The following is a 17,727-nucleotide window of genomic DNA, read 5'->3' on the forward strand; positions in this document are numbered from 1 at the left end:
ACCCTAATAAAAGGCTGTAAAGTTTAAATGGGTACATAGTTGGAAAATAACTACGACTCCCATAAAAACTAGATGGTAGAATCTGTCGATGAGGGGTCTGAACCTTGGGGGGGGGGGGGGGAAGATGCAGACAAAGGTTAAGAGCAAGAACATATTCACCGGGATCATCCGAGAGATGGGATTTATGGGAATGACTGGGTCCTGGCGGGTTGCCTACAGGGTAGAGCCTTTATTCGGCAAATCTGGCATATTCTGCCCTCAGAGCCCGGAGGGCCTGGGGATTTTTTTTTCCCCTTTCAGCCTTCAAACTGGGGAGTCCAGGCAAAGTTCTGTGGCGGGGGGTGGGGGGGTGAGCCCCTGCCCCGGTCTCTTTTTCCTCACGTCTGCCTTCCTCTTAATGATACTCCGAGAGATGGTCTGGGAAATGGTCTCTGCCCGGTGAAGGAGGGAACAAGGGAGAAAGAGGCTCCTGGCTGGAGCATCAGGAGAGGGACCCAAGATGTCCATGCCAGAGCCCAGATGGTGTCTCTCGGGCCACATCTGTTAATGAGGATGGCACTGAGGGTAAAATGAGATGGTGCGGGTGAATGCTTAACGCGATGCCTGCGACACCTTCTCTTTCCCCGAGACCACTTTGGGCTAGCCTCCTCTGGGAAGGGGTGGGACAGAGACAGAGTCAGACAGAAGACATGGCCGTCTACTACCCCCTTCTCAGCTTCCAGACTTTCCTCTCCACTTGGATTCTCCAGGGTTGCCACAGCCAGCCGACAAGGTGGGTTCGGTTTCCTCCTCTGCCTCTTCACCTGTCCTTGGTCCTCTGCCTCCTTCTGTCTCCTCCTCACTTCTGCGTTTCCCTATCGTGCTGTCTTCCTTTTCATCACACCCACTGCTACCCTTAATCAATCATCCTCTCCCAGCCCCACTTGGCCATGACACCCTGCACTGTGATGTCTGGTCAGCCATCCCAGGACCATCCTCATGGATACCCTAGGCCCGCCTGTCAAGAGCCTCGAACGCCCATTGCTTGTTCCCAAGGAAAGGAATGCAGGCACTCTTGGCGCCCTTGGTGCAGCTCTCAGCATCCTCCCTTTGCAGGAAACAGTATGCTGTTTCCTGGGAGTATGTTTCTTCCTGGGAGACTGGGTCTGTCACATGTTGGCGCATCACCCAAGCTTTTACTACTGTTTGGCCATTGATCCTGCATCTGCTGGCCCCGCCCCCACCCTCGAGGCTGGGAAAGTGTGGGGAAGGGTGACTGGCGGTACACGAGGCAGGAAAAGCAGGGAGAAAGTAACCCCTGACCCACTCATAGTTTATGTTTCCCACACAGGCCACCTTGTGATTGATGAGAACAGAACGTGTCCCAGAGAGGAGCTCGTAAAGTATTTTTTGAATAAACACATCCTTTTTCCAGAATAACACTGAGCGGTTCTTCTCCTTACAAAACAAGACTTTGCCGTAGTCCTTTTGCGGTTGAGTTCGCCCATTTTCTTTATTTCTTCATTCAGTCACTTGTTCATTGATTCAACAAATAATTATTGAGTCCTTACTGTTCTTTGTGTGGCTAATGACACAGGGAACAAGAGGGTTACCTCCCTGCTCCTGGCGGGATTGGGGCAGGGTACCCAAAACAAACAAAAGAAATGAAGGCATCGGATAGTGATGTGATGGAAGGTTCCCTTGTGGTTTCATGGGGGCTCAGGGAAGTCCTCGCTGCAGAAGGGACATTTAGACCAAGTCTAAGGCAGGTAGAGCCAAGCATGCAGACTCAGGGGATCACATCACAGGCATAGAACTGTGGGCCGAGTCCCAATCATGTGCCTTGTTTCTCTCGGCAAGACATGGTTGGCATTTTGGCCAAGTCAGCTCTTCACTGTGTGGGACTGCATCTGGGTTTTGAGCACCAAGTGCAAATAGCACTTGTGAGTAATTGGGACAACGAGAAGTACGCACTTCTTCATCTCCAGCCCCCACAGGAGGCCAGCACCTTCTGAGTAGGGCTTTTAGGCTAGGGACAACAGCTTGGACTTCATTCTCAGTGCAATGGAAGACATGGCAATGACAGCGTACAATCTACATTTTTAAAGATTGTTACAGATCACTCTGGCTATTGTGTGTCAAAGACTTTAGAAAGTAAATAACGGCAGTGGTGCCAGGCAAGAGCTCTTTGCAGGCTGTTTCAGGCATGTCGGCCATGTGCATACAGCACACTAGGGAGTGTACGAGAACACAAAAGCGGGGGGCGGGGTAAACCTTAGGACTCTACAAGGTTGTTGAAGGAGATTGTGCAGAGACATGAGAATGGGGTCCAGGATGGTGCCTGGTCACTTGCCACATTCAAAGTTGGAGGGGGCGCCTGGGTGGCTCAGTCGGTGGGGCGTCCGACTTCAGCTCAGGTCACGATCTCGCGGTCTGTGGGTTCGTGCCCCACGTCGGGCTCTGGGCTGATGGCTTGGAGCCTGGAGCCTGTTTCCGTTTCTGTGTCTCCCTCTCTCTGCCCCTCCCCCGTTCATGCTCTGTCTCTCTCTGTCTCAAAAATAAATAAACGTTAAAAAAAAAAAACAAAAAAAACCCACAAAGTTTGGTAAGAGGAGGAAGAGCCATAAAGAGGTAGGAAAGGAATAGTCAGCGAGGGAGGGGAAAACCAGGAGAATGTGGTGTCGTGGAGGGTGAGAGGAGAAAGTGTTTCAAAAAGGAAAGAGGTTGGTAATGTGTGTCCCAGGCTGGTGAGAGATCAGGTGACATGGGAACAGAGCAGCGACCACATGTTTGAAAAGATCTTTGGTGACCTTAGCAGAAAAACCCATGGTGGAGGGGCCAGCCTGGAATAGGTTGAGGGACTTATTTTGTGGGATATTTTTAAAAGAATATCCAGATTTTTTTTTCCTGATATAAACTATGACAATGTGTTTGTAAGCTGAGGGTAGTAATCTATGAGAGACAGAGACAGAGAGACAGAGAGAACACAAGGGAGAATGGAGATAACTGTAGCCACAAAGTCCTTGAGGAACTGGGGGGCTTGGCCCCTGATGGGAGCAGGGACTTTCACCCATAGCAAGCAGGCAGGGACTGTATATGGCAACCGTCATGAGTGGGTTGGTGGGTTCCATGGTGACAAGATAAAACAGCTTCTGACTCACTGCTTCAGCTTTCTTGATAACATAAGAGGCAAAGTCATGAGCTCAGGTTTGCATATGAGGGTTGGGGGAGGGAGCATAATGGGGCCATAGGAGGGTTAGAGGAGAGGGTACAAACCACCCCCCCCTTTTATACACTGAGAGGATGGGTCTACTTACCAGGTACTTTGTGCTCATCGGGCAAAATTGTGGTCCCAGGGGATTTGTGGTCATGACTTTTTGCATGACACCAGGACACATTATTGTGGGGTTTTCCTGTGGTCATAACATGAGCAGGGCTCACAGATGGTCTCACTTGGGTTTGTTCATGGTTGGAGTCTTTCCAGTCATGTTTGTTAGAGGGAGGGAGAAGCACTTTCAGGGGCATACATTTGAAGATGGATTGTGGGCTCTGAGCTGGCTGATGGAGCAGAGGACCTGAGAGGGAGATGACAGACTGGAAGCCTCATGCAGTTGAAGGCTCTCTGGGTAGAGGGTAGGGGGAAGGTGGGAGGCAGTGGCTGGGCTTGTGGGGAATGGCATTCTGGAGGAGCTGGTGAAAAGATCACTCCTGATATCTCACCACCCCACCCATCCATCTAGGAACTGGGCCAGTTAATTTCTGTTTCCAAAATGTCTCTACCTTGGTCACCACCCCCTGGGTTCATAGGCCAGTCTTCTCTTCTGGACCCTAACCACAGCCCATGGAGGAGCCTGTCTGCTCCAGTCACTGACCCTCCATTTCTGCCTGCTTCTGGCAGCCAGACCATTCTTCTAAAACACAGATCTGAGTGGGCCATCACTCCTGCTTAAAGGTCTTTGATGGCATCTGTAAGGGCTTGGGATCAGGTCCAGGTCATGCATGCCCTACACAATGGAGACTCTGCTCTACATTCCGAAATGGGTCTCTGCAGCAGCCAGACTGAGCCACCAGTAGGTCCTCCGGTGACTGTGGCTCCTTCCCTGTCCTGGCCGGAGCACATGCTGTTCTGTCCCTTCCTCACAGTCAAGGCTGGGTTCTTTTAGATGCCATTTCCACCCCCATCCTGACCTTGGAGTTCCCATTTCTCTCTTCATTGACTCCTTTGTGGTGTTTTCTTATCACTGCACCCCAGAACCTCACATGGCCCCTGGCATATAGTGCACCCTACTGATTCTTAAATGAAATCCATAAACGAAATGTTGACCTGCTGCAGAGAACGTTCCCTAGAATGGTTTCAGAAAGCTGCCCAGTCCCTGGCAGAGCAGGGTGCTTTGTAACAGGATTTTCCCTTCTCTCAGTCATTCCTTAGGCCATTTCCAGCCACTCTCTATTGGGTACCCAAGTAGTATGCTGTATATAGCACATCAATGATTAATGGGTTTATTAAACAAAATGCCAGTCATGATATGATGAGACTATGTCTAACATAACATCTGCCTTCTTACAAACTTCAGAGTTTCATTAAAATACAATCAAAAGGTAAGAAAACTAGAGCCATGTGCAGAAGTTTGTGACGAAGAACATATGTCAGTGAAAAATACTCGTAGCGTATTTTATTACTAATTATTTAAATCAACATGTAAAACATGTTATTTATCTCAAATGCTGTTTTTGAGGTTTTCTTAAAATAACTGTATCTCATTGAATCTGAGACCCTGTCAATTAGAAGATGCACCACTATTTCACGCATCATCAAGAAAGAAAAATATGCTGCCAATTAACGATGATACCGTACTCGTAAAATGTATAGCTGCCCCAAATGTCTGCCTCCAGCAGGAGAAAGAAAGCACATAGAGCTTATTTATCTCTTAACAGTGGTTCTCAACTGGGGGTGATTTAATTCCCCTCTCCCAGGGATTTTTGGTAGTGTCTAGAGACATTTTTGGTGGTCACAGGTAGGGTGTTGGTGCCACTGATATCTACTGAGTAGAGGCTACAGATGCTGCTAAACATCCTGCAATGCACAAGACAGCTTCCAATAACCAAGATCGTCAGCCCCAAATGTCAGTCGTGCCAATGCTGTGAAGCAAGGCTCTAAACAAACAAGGAGAGTTTCTTGCACTGCTTATATTCCACCATCGCCTTCTGGATTTTCTTTGCTTCTCATTTCCATAGAACATTGATCTTAAGCCCTGGGCCCATTCTGAGTACCTACATGAAAACTGTAACAAAAGCATTTTAGGAGCAGCCATGAATTGGAGCAAGGATTTATTTCAATAAATTAACCTAAGCCTTGCACAAGCCTTTATTTCTCTTATTCTAATATAAAACCAGAAAATACACTCAGCCACATTCTGCATTTTAATTATACTTTCAGAGGATATAATAGTTATATGAATTAAGAAGCAGTAAAATTAAATTGATTTTTCCATATATGCCAAAAGATGCGGGAGTTAATGCGTGTCATAATGTGTGAACATGGAATCAATTGTAGAATTTCTTTAAAGGCGCCCAAACCCTAAATTACACTGAGCTGATAACCTTTTCCAACTTGTGACTCATCTCCTTAACGTCATTTGAACACAGTTCCACATCCTGGGCTTAGCAAGGAGCTAAACCCAGCAGCAGCAAAGTTGGTGTTTGTGGGAAGTTTTCGAGTATTGTAACAGAAAGCTCTGGAAATTATAAAAGAAGAGGCCTTCTTTGATCTTTTCAGTCCAAGAGCTGTCTGACTTGATGTACTTGAACTTCTGAAGCATGATTCAGAGAGTGTTACCCAACTTGAGGGGTGATCAAGGAAAAGCAAAAGTCAAAAAGGGTTTGTTCCTTCTCCCTCTGGCTTTCATGCTGATGTCATGAGGACATTTATGAAAAGGGCGTGGGTGTCCCTAAGACAGTTACCTTGTGACAAATAAGAGGTAAACTTTCAATGAGAAGCCCATTAAATTCCAAGGCTGAGTCGAGCGTGAACTAATCCTTTAGGTGTTGACAATGGGTCTTTGCGTGTTCTAACTGCACAATAAGTATTGTCACACTTCAGGCCCTGTCACCAAGAGATGGTCCAGCCCCAGGAAAAACCCTCATGAACCAGTGCTAAGTAGAGCTCTGGGCCCTAGTTCTCTTTTCCTTCCATTATGTGCCCAGAAGCTATCACCTCTATTCAGCTACCCAGTGCTTGGCATTGTATCTCAAAACCTAGTTGAAAGAAAAGCCCTAGGTACTAGACATTTATAGATTAGGATGGATTTCATTTGGTGATAATGCTGTGGACTCATGCATTTTGATCCTAGACTCTAAATAAGCAGCAAAAGGCTCTGCTTTGGTTCATAGAAAGTCAGGCCTTGGTCTATAGTTTGGAAAGGAAGGTGAGATGGTGGAGCTTTGGCTCTGCCTTAAAAGTCAGGGCCAATTTTATATGATCTGAGCCCCAGCACTGCCCTCTCACAGGGTCTACCCACCTGCTGCCTGGGGCCTGTGTTTAATAAGCTCGAAACGGAGGCGCCTGAGTGGCTCAGTCGGTTAAGCATCCCACTCAATTTCGGCTCAGGTCATGATCTCATGGTTTGTGAGTTCGAGTTCAAGTCGGCTTCCATGCTGACAGAATGGAGCCTGCTTGGGATTTTCTCTCCCACTCTCTCTTCCCCTCCCAGCTCATGCACATGTGCACACACACTCTTTCTCTCTCACACCCAAAATAAATACATAAACCAAAAAAAAAAAAAGGCTCAAAATGCAAATATAAATCTCGCTAACAGAACGTTAGCCAAGAGCTCAGTGAAGACAAGAGATGGAGTTGTCTTGTTCACTCTTGTGTACCCTGGGCCCAGAACAGAGCAGATGACCAAAAATTAGGTATCCAGTGAACAAGTGGAAGACTGAACACCTCTTAAGCTAAACATTGTTTGGTCAAATTGATTCACGCAGTGAAAGTTCCTTCTGAAGGCAGAAGTCTTTCCTGTGGATATACACAGGGGTTGAACAATTGATTTTACAGTCTTACAAGTCTATAATTTTGATTACCACGTATGAGAGGTGACTGCTCTTTGGTCAGTTGCCAGTGTGGGAGGAGACTTCCCTGCTCCCAGTCATGGTTCCAGGGAGTATTGTCAGAGGATCTTTCTGGTTGGGGAGGGAAGGTCAAAATGTCAGCAGCAATTACAAGGCTAGATTTAAGCCGGAATCTTGGTTCCTTCACACAGCATTCAAGGCTTTTTGTTATTTATTCACTTTAGTGAATGTTCACTGAACTACTAATGCACTGGTTTGCTGTATAACAAAATACCCCAAAATGCACTGATTTAAAACCATATGTTTTCACTCGTATGTGGATCCTGAGAAACTTAACAGAAGACCATGGGGGAGGGGAAGGGGAAAAAAAAGTTAGAGAGGGAGGAAGCCAAACCATAAGAGACTCTTAAAAACTGAGAATAAACTGAGGGTTGATGGGTGGTGAGAGGGAGGGGAAAGTTGGCGATGGGCATTGAGGAGGGCACCTGTTGGGATGAGCACTGGGTGTTGTATGGAAACCAATTTGACAATAAATTTCATATCAAATAAATAAATAAATAAATAATTATTTAATATTGCTCACACTTCTACAGGCTAGGGTGGCTAATCAAACCTAACTGTGATGGACACCTCTATTGACCTTAGCTAGGCCTTCTCATATGTCTGCATTTGACTACTGGCCAGAGGCCAGAGGCTAGGTATGTCCGGGCAGCTCTGCGACACGAGTCTCTCACCTTGCTCTCAGAGTCACAGGCCAACACGCTCTCAGGGCAATGACAGAAGTGCAGGAAGACAAGGCCAGCCACGCAACAGCTTTTCACGCTTCTGTGGCAATATGTCTTCTAAGATCCATCTGCCAAAACTAGTTTCATAGCCAGTTACAAAGTCAAGGAATAAGGAAGTACACTCTGTCCATGGAGAGAAGAGAAAGGAGGGAGTAAGTATGTCTGAACAAGGATCTCACCTGCCATATCAAGCCTGTACCAGGAAAATCCTATCAGCCTCATTCACTATTAAGTCTTAGTACACTTTACTAGTCCGGCTTTCCAAACAGATGAGTAAATGAGTGCCATGAGGGTAGATGGCAACGGAAAGAAGAACCACCATCTGTTTGATTTTGTCTGTGGTGAGATTATTTGGGCCTGTTATAGATTTATGTCTAAGTCAGTAATTCCTATCTGTAGGGGAGGGAGATAGGTTATGGATCTCAGGAAATCTGAGAATGTGATGCAAATTTCTGCTTCCTCTTCTCAGATAAATGTCCATCTACAAAGAAGCACAATTATCAACATTCAACTTTAGAGGATCCAAGGGCTCTGAAGCCCACCTGTGGATCTCCTTGGGATTTCATGGAGGTCTAACCAAGAGCATCTGATCTAAATGCTTCCACCTGGAAGATCCAGAGAAGTTGGGACAGGCTTGAGTTATCAAGAAGAACTTCTGGAAAGCATGTTGACATCAAATTCTTGGGCATCTATTCTGACAATTAGACCTCCAGGGTTTTCAGATCTGACAACCTCTCTGGATCTCCTACACTGAAATGTTTCCAAGTGATATGGATTTATTTCAACAAACAAAAAAGGCACTGTCAATAAACGTAGCAATATATTTGGAAAAGTGAAGCTCCCAAGAAGTCCCAAGGAGACAAAGCAAACACTCACTGGAAAAGAGGAGAAACGTTGTAAAGCCATTTAAGGCAGTATATGGTTAAGTATCCAAATGATGCCCTCGAGGTGAGTGCAAAATACATCTCAGACAGTTGTCTTGCAGGATATCTGAGGATACAAAGAGGAATATGAACCTTAAAATTACAGAGGGCCACTCCACCCTGGAAAAGTAGGAGAGTAAGAGACCACCAGCTAATTCGTTGCCATGTCTAGAGGAAGGACAAGGTCATAAGCTGGGGTTGGGGCTGGGAACGATGGCATCTAAGAATTGTCAAGTGATGGCATGGGGAAATGTTACCAAGAGATTCACATTAACATCTTGCTTCAAAGACCCAGAGGATTACATTTCAAGTGTGTGTGTGTGTGTGTGTGTGTGTGTGTGTGTGTATCCTCAGGGAGAGGAGGCTTGAATGTCATAAGTGCTGTTTCCTCCAGAGCTGAGTAGATGAACAACATTCTAGGTCTTTGAGTGTGGACTATAGCGCACTACTTGAAGTGTGGTCTCTGAAGTCACACAGAACTGGGATCAAAACCTGGTTCTGACCTTCACAAGCAGTGTGATATTGGGCAGGTTGTTTAACCTCCATGACAGTCGGTCTCTTCCGCTGAGGGTGGAACATAATAGTGCCTTCTTAGAATCTGGATACAGACTTACTGAACTGACCCATAGAAAGAGGTCGTGCATAGTAAGCACTCAGTAAATAAATACAGGGTATGGTAGTTAAACTTTCTTGTTAAATGACTAGTATGTGTAAAAAGGGGTTTTGGCTTATGTGAATGGGGTATCAGAGGAGAGAAATTAATTTCAAGCATGGATCCAGAGGGTTAACAATACCATCAGGTCTCTGTCTTTGTCTCTCTTTCTCTCTCTCTACCTCTACCTCTGTCTGTCTGTCTGTCTCTCTCCTTCTCTCCTAACCGCCCCCCCCCCTTCATCTTCTCTGACTTCTGGGCCTCCTTATCAGGCACATTTTCTATACATAATAGTAAAGGTGTTCTCTGTTACATCCATGTATATCTAGTACATAGTGATAGCATTTTTAAAAGTTTTACTTTTATCACAGTTTTATCACATGCACACAAATTTCAAGGATGAAATAGTTCTTTTTATTAATGTTTATTTATTTTTGAGAGACAGAGAGAGAGAGAGAGAAAGAGAGAGAGAGAGAGAGAGAGAGAGAGAGAGAAGCAGTCTCTGTGCTAACAGCAGAGAGCCCGATGTGGGACTTGAACTCACAAACCATGAGATCGTGACCTGAGCCAAAGTCGGGTGCTCAACCAACTGAGTGACTCAGGAGCCCCAAGGATGGAATAGTTATAAGGTGAAATTCTGTGAAAACAGCATTTTGTACCTCTTATTCCATTGCCTGTCTGAGTCATCGCTTTCAAACTTTCTGGCTGATTGTCTTTCTATTTATCTCTCAATAATATGACTGATTTTGATTTTTTATTTTTGAGCATTATAGCTTGAATTCTCTCTATACAAGTTAGGCAATTCACCACACGACAGAAATATATCATTTCTAACACCTAGCTCCCAATTTAGGTAAACTACCCCTTGGTTAGACCATTATTCAATAATTACATTATTGTGACTATGCAAGTGATACTTTCCATTGAGTCAAGTAGTTAACTGTGACTACTTTTGTTTCCTACATATCTTTGTTTTCATTGGAACGAATATCTTTTTCTGTACTTTCGATTTATTTTCCTTTTTCTTTACTTTTCTTCAGATTTGTCACTAAGTCAACCCCAAATTCCTCTGTTGCCTAGTTCTTCTCTCAAGACATACAGATATTCTTCGGCTTTCATCTTAAGAAATATATCCCAGAATCTTCTAGCACACACCAATATGGACTTTGTGCCCTTCAAGCCTGGTGTGCAGGTCTCACTGGGGATCTGTTCTTACCATCATCCTGGGAATTTTCTTCCTTTGTCTCCTGTATTGATCTCCTGTTACATGTGTCGCTCACATTTTCTTCTTTATAGGTGCATATGCTTATTTTTTGGTGGAGGTATCCTGCAGTGCTTCCTGACAAAGGGAATGAGGGAAGTGTAATTTGGAGATCTTGAAAATGTTTGTTTTAGTCTTTCACTGAAGGGATAGTTTCGTTGGGAATTAATTCTAGATTGGCTATCATTTTTCTCCAGAATTTTGAAGGCATTGCTCTATTCTCTTCTTAGGTCTCAATGTTATTTTTGAGATTTCCAAAGTATTTCCAGCATCTGAATCTTTGTAGGTAATTTGAAAGCTTATAGGATGCAAATTGTTGAAATTTTATGATGATGTATCTTGGTATGGTTCGAATTTATCCATAGTGCCAGACACTTGATGAGTCCTTCCATCCTGAAAGTCAATATCTTTTGTTAGGGGAAATGCTCTTGAATTTCTTTATTGATGATTCCCTCTCCTCTCATTTTTTTCCCTGTTTTCTTTTCTAGAATTTCTATTATTTATATGTTAGAACTGCTGGGTGGGCACTCTTCCTTAATTATCTTAATTTTTCTCCTTGTTTTTTTTTTTCTGTGAAGTCTTGGAGATTTATGCAACCCTATCTTTCAATCCTTCTACTGAGGTTTTTTTAATAGTTTTAATTTTCATGAGCTCCTTTTTGTCCTGCAAATGATTTGCTTTATATAGCATTATGTTTTTATTTTATAGATACAATATCTCCTCTTCTCTTTGGAATAATATTAGTTTTATTCATTTATTTGTTTTTAAGTTTTCTTCTCTTGTTTTCTCTCTGTTTCCTTCAAGTTACTTTTACTTCCTGTTTGTTGGTTTCCATCTTTCAAGGTAAAACACTGTTGCTACAGACTTCTCTCCCATTTTCTTTGTTCTTACCAGTTCTGCCTTTATAAGTGTCCTGTACTCATTTCAGTTTCATCTCTGAGTTGTCTGTTTGTGTTAAGATTGACGGGTTAAAACATCCATAAATGCGTGTGTTATTGGGTACTGTCAGCCTTAGACGTTAGTGAATTTCACTGGGCTGGACTGCTTTTAGGAAGGAATGCTGATGTCTGTACCTCTAGGTTTTTCGTCTTGAGCTGGGCAGATTCTGCATTCCATTCACTTGTCTTGAGAGTAAAGACACATCTAACCATGTGCAGGAGTTGTGCCAAGAAGAGACCCTGACCGTAACACTTGTTCAACCTCTGTTTTCAGAAGAGTACCCCCTAACACCACTACACCTGATTTCCTCATTCAGGAGGCACTCTGCTTTACCATTTCCTTAGAATAGACCTATATTCCTCTGCCGGAGCAGAAGTTGTCTGGACATGGGAAGTGGAGAGATGTGAGATTGAACTGATTCTTAAACTTCAAGCCGATCCTTTTTGTTTTCGTGCTGCCTTCACCACATCCAAACAACTGGCTCCATGAACACTTGAGTCTTTGGAGGGTCTGTTACTCAACTATTTTCATAAGAACTTTTCTCAGTCTTAGTCAATTGCGCATCACTCAGCAAAACACTACTGCCATCATCTTCTCTCCCATTCCTTTTGTTCTTATGTGTTTATTTTAGCTGGGTTTAAAGAGATACCGAAAGGAAATGTGTGTGTTTAGTTTTTGGTGTTCTTAAAGCTATTTAGCTCCCAACCTCCATATGATATCCCCCAAAAAGACTATGATAAATATGTTGGATCATATGCCCCTCCAAACTTGGCACTAATCCCTGTGATCTTTGTGCTCTTGAGGATCTGGGTCACCTGCTTTTCCTTGTGGGAGGCAAAAAGCGACTGTATGATCAACAATACATGAGAATCATACTGGTTGGCAGTTCCCTAAAGAAGGGGATGTAGCACTGACAAATAGGTAACAAATGTCCCAGACACAGGGCGGCTTTGTCCTCCAAAAGGTGCTGATCTTGAGGAAGCAAGGATTTCCCTCGGTTGCTTTGTATTAAAAAAATGTTGGCTTCATCTCAGAAAGACTAGTTATCCAAGCAGAACACCTCCCTTGATGTCCTTCTCCATTGTAAGCCTCAGCAACCTCTGTTCACACTTAGCACTCCTGAATTTATCAATTTATTAATGTGGATTCCCATTGGTGTGCAGGGATAGCAAAGGCTTCTTGGAGAAATTCTAAGCCCTGGAGAGAAGAAGGAGGCCATGGCAGGCAGCTCTTCCAGAGCTCAATGCCTGGAGCTCTGGGTATATGCATAGAAAGGGGGTAGATACAAGGTCCTTCCTTTCATTGAGTGACTAGTGGCAAAAGGAGGTGATACTTGCTTCCCTGTTTTCACCTCAGAAGTCCCAAAGGAAGGAAATCCATTGTGGAAAAAATAAATAAACCGTGTGCTTTGTGAGGGTAGGTGCTCTGTATTCTTGTAAGGATTTTGCATTAGTCTCTGAAACAAGATGCCTGGGACATTCAAAGAAATAACACCATCCTTCTGAAGTGTTGAACTTTAAGTTAAACAAACTTGTGGTTTCTTCTGAGACCTCTAGCCGTCCGTGTCACAATGACGCAGTTCAGAAGACAATGCTTTTGAAGGACATTTTTAATGGCAAACTTTAAATGAAGTCAATCCTTGGTAGCTCCGTGACAATGCCTGTGTGTTATTGTCCTTTTCTGACTTAACAAGAACAAAAAAAGAACCAGTTAGTCACATATGATGGGATGTGATGACATTTTTACTCCTGAACTTTTCTGGTATAAAAGGGTCACCCAAGGAAGATCTGACAGTAAGTGTGAGGAATTTGGCAATAAAACCACCGATCTGCAGAGATTTCCGAAAACCCAAAATGATTAGGTAAAAGACTGCTTTTTTCCAGAAATAAAAATGTTGAATTTGTATATGCTTTTTTACATTTGTACTTGCCTAAATGAAACTAATCTTAAGGTTTGTTTCCTCTTATCCTACAGCTCATTAAAATTCAGTCTTATTCTACTTCTGTTGATTTCTACAATGCATGTGTTCTGGTCTTATCCCGTTCTACCTTCTAAGGTAAGAGTTTGCCTCTATTTTGATGCTTGACTAGGTGGCTTATAAGTGTTTAAATTCGAAAATAATCTTAAGGAATATGTGACAGAATAGTAATTTCTCATTAGTAGAGTTTTCAATGAAAAAAATACAAGTAGAGTCATGAAATTAGTAAAAAAAAAGCATTTATGTGACAATAAATAATGCTAGACTTATTCAAATTTGTTTGGGCTCCTGCATAGAAAAGCATTCATTTCAATTTAAAATGTACATAGTTTTGCCCACAACAATTTATCTATTCCACATGTGTTCACCGAGGATCAAAGTGAACATTTAACCACTGGAACTGCATTACAAATACAATGGGTCATTTGTTTTAAAGAGTGAATTTACTAATTTTATAAAAATGGTAACTTTTTCAGATATAGAGCATAGATAATACATCAGAAATCAATGAAATATCATATGATATATTAATTCATATATTTATTCAAGAATATTGACTGAGCTTCCAACTTTAATCATTGAACTGTTCAAAACCTTGAGAAAATGAACATCTTTCTTTGGCATTTTGAATAGTATTTCGACATGATATTTCAGTTGTTTTAATGTCAATACATTGTTTAAAATTTCAAACATTATTTTGTTGCCTAATACGTTTTGTGTTCATTGAAACTTAACCTGGCATACTGTAATTACTGAATCAATGTAATTCATGAAACTATTTTTAGGATAATGAGATGCTACATAAATCCTAAATAATAGATAAATGTCCAAACATAATGCTCTAGCTGTTTATATTATTGGTCTTCTCACTAATCTTTGCATCTGTCATTTTTCTATTTCTTGTTTACTTAAGCCAGCTTCTTTTTTCCTGATTTAGTCCTATGAGCATTCAACACTAATTGAGTCATTGATTCTATAAGACACCAACCATATTGATCAGGTTGATGAGTCACAACCCATAAATTGGTATATTTTCTCAAGTGTCTTCCTAATTACTTTTTATTCTTTTCCCCAAGGTTTGTTCATGACATTTCTGTTGAACAAGAGGCATTTGTGTGTGGATTTTTTTTTTTAAATTAAGAATGTACTTTCTTCTAATGTACTTACAAATCTGCTTGTCCATAAATGAAATGTTTCTTCTTTCAGTATTTTCCATATTTCTGTTTTTGCATGTGACAATTCTGTTCTCATTATAACTCCATCGTGTAGCAATGGTACCAATTTGACTGTTTAAAGTGAGTAATCATGCAGAGAAATGATATATAGGCTTTTGTAATATTTGTTGTGAACTTCATAGAGTCCATCAACTAAGCAAGTATACCATATTATTCTGTTAATAAGTCAGCTCTGGCAAGGACTCCCTTCAATGATCAGCAAAGTATATCGGTATCTTTTTAAGGGATGTTTTCAGGATCCCATAACCAGAACAGATGCATTTCTTTTTCAATATAAAGGTGGCATCATGAATATTTCTGTAAAGAACTGGAATGCTTCCTTTTCTGAAATGATTCATAGGCCCCTCCTTGCTGGGGATTTAAAATAGATGACATTATATTGTGCTTAGATTTCTTCCATTAACACAGGGGAAAACACATAGTGAGCATTCAAATAAGAGTTTTCGATTGGTTTTCTCATGACCAATATTTCTGAAACCCTGTCAGACTATCGCTGGGTCCAAAAAAGAAAAAAAAAGTCTTTTTTTCAGAAGCCAATGGGAATGGTTTGCCTGGGAGCAGACTGCTGGAACTTTCAGTAAACCACCAAGTCATAGATGAAGATCCCAGAGAGCATTCTTTTCCCCCACTCTGTCCCCATTTCAACTTCTAAAGTTACCTGAAACCACACTTGGTTTACTGCACCAGAAAAGGATAATGTGTAATTTTCACTTTGTAGTATGTTTCTTTCTTTATAATAAGACCATTCAGCCACTCTTTCCTCTTTTAAAAAAAATGTTTATTTTTACAGAGAGAGAGAGAGAGAAAGAGCACAATTGGGAGAGGGGCAGAGAGAGAGAGAGAGAGAGAGAGAGAGCAAGCAGGGGAAGGACAGAAAGAGAGGGAGAGAAAGAGAATCCCAAGCAAGCTATGTGCTAGCACACAGCCTGATGTAGGGCTTGATCCCACGAACCATGAGATCATGACCTGAGTCAGTATCAAGAGTCAGATGCTCAACTGACTGAGCCACCCAGGTGGCCCAGCCCCTTTTCCTCTTATTGTTCTCGTGTGGTTGAGAAACATGGACTTGGAGTCAGATGCTTCCACTCAAATCCCTGCTTCACCTACGAGGCATTTAATCTCCTCATGTAAAACTTAGCAATAATAATACCTACTTCACACATAGAGCTTTCTGAGGGGATAAAATGAAATGAAGCACATAAAACATTTACCACAAAGAAGATCACGAATGAATCTTTGCTCCATTTATTGATGGGATTTGCAGTGGTGCCTCATCAACATTGTACGTCCTCTGAAATCCCTCTTTTGTGATTGACAAGTGTTGAAAATTCTTACTCGATCCCTGGGTCAGGCCCACTTCCTGGAACTGCCCAGCCCTGTTTCTTGGGACGTGCCCTTTGCTCTTTACTTGGTTTCTTCATCTAGAAAGTGTGAGGTTGAACTGCAGATTCTCAATGGCCAATGTGAGCTCTAAGATTCCACGTGTATATTTCTTTTGAGACAAAGTGCCCCTTACACTATCCAGGTCTTTGAGCCACTTATGAGGAGCTGAGCCAAAGTCAAAAGATGAAGATCCCATTGTTCAAGTAGCAAGATATCCTGATGGAGAATCTTGGCAAATGGCCCAGGACAAAGCACAGAAAGGAAGTGTTTCCCACTGAACCCCGAAGTTTGGTTATCATGTGTCGTTTTTCTTAGTGAATTTAAAAAACTTCCCAGGACTCATTAGTGCCAAGTGAAAGATTCTTTATAAAGTAATAGCAACCAGATAACTACATATGGTGTATGATGCAAGGACTGGGTAACAGCAATTACATAAGGGTATAAAAATTAGACAAGAGCTCTGAATAATATTTTGTATCTAGATAAATTGTCTATTGTGTTCTGGCAAAATTTCCCTCAGAAATGTTGGAGTCATTGGATTTACTGCCTTCATGTTTTGAAAATTCTTACTATTGAAATAAACTTTTAACCCTAAAGCTGTGTTCTCTCCCTCCTCCCCCATCTGAATTGCCAGGTGCCTGGAAAATCTGATTACTTTCTCATCCTGCTGAACAGCTGCCCAACCAGGATGGACAGGAGTGAGGGACTAGATTTTCTAAAGCCAATTTTGGAGAAGACATTCATGAAAAGGTCCTTTCGCAATGGAGTTGGAACAGGGATGAAAAAAACTTCCTTTCAAAGAGCAAAATCATGAATAAGTGTGCAAAGGACTCTGGGAATTAATTTCAAACTTTGTAGAGTGTGACTGATGTGCTAAAAGTCAGTTATATCTTTATCATTAAGTGTTGGTGTGCTCTCAATTCTTAAATATCATTTTTCTCTGAGCTGGTACAGAGTAAATTGAGTTTGAAAAACAGGTAAACCTGCCCCAAACTTCCACAGCAAGAGAATAAACTATTTATGTGATCAGTTAGCAACTTCCCTGACTAAGGATGGGCACATTTGCTTTGATCTTAAATTGGCCAGAAAGTACGAGCAGTTTTACTGTAATGACAATGGTAATGATTTTTTTCCTGCCTGTAATACTGTATATCAGAATACTGATTTTTTTTTCTTTTAAATACGGCTTTCTGAAATGACTCAGAAGAACCAATTCTTCTGGGATGTGTGATTTCAGTTTCTCAGAGAGTCTTGTGAGATCACCCAAAGTTGAGATTCATGCTACCACTGTGTTTTCTTCCATCAATTCACTGATACCAGAAATAAACGTCAGCTGTGCCCTCTGGGTGTAACCCTTGCTGTTCTTTCCATCAAATATACTTGGACGTGGATTGTTGTTTTGTCTTGGAAGTTTGTCGTTTCCCTTTATCTTAAAACACAGAAATAGTGCCAGTAACAATAATGACAATACAGGAACTGCTAGTTGCCCTGTGGTGTGTGGGGGGAGGGGGTCCTTTGTGAATC

The 17,727-nt window shown here is 42.2% G+C and overlaps 1 protein-coding gene across 1 annotated transcript; it reads left to right on the forward strand.

The window, feature by feature from the left end:
• Positions 1-689: 689 nt before the first annotated feature.
• On the forward strand, positions 690-17,017 carry NPS (neuropeptide S). Its single transcript, XM_047824688.1, has 3 exons — positions 690-772; positions 13,582-13,663; positions 16,838-17,017. Exons 1-3 carry the CDS (start codon positions 690-692, stop codon positions 17,015-17,017), a joined length of 345 nt encoding a protein of 114 aa, XP_047680644.1.
• The last annotated feature ends 710 nt before the right edge of the window (positions 17,018-17,727 follow it).

Source organism: Prionailurus viverrinus, chromosome D2 (genome assembly GCF_022837055.1).
Source record: "Prionailurus viverrinus isolate Anna chromosome D2, UM_Priviv_1.0, whole genome shotgun sequence".
Classification (NCBI taxonomy): Eukaryota; Metazoa; Chordata; class Mammalia; order Carnivora; family Felidae; genus Prionailurus; species Prionailurus viverrinus.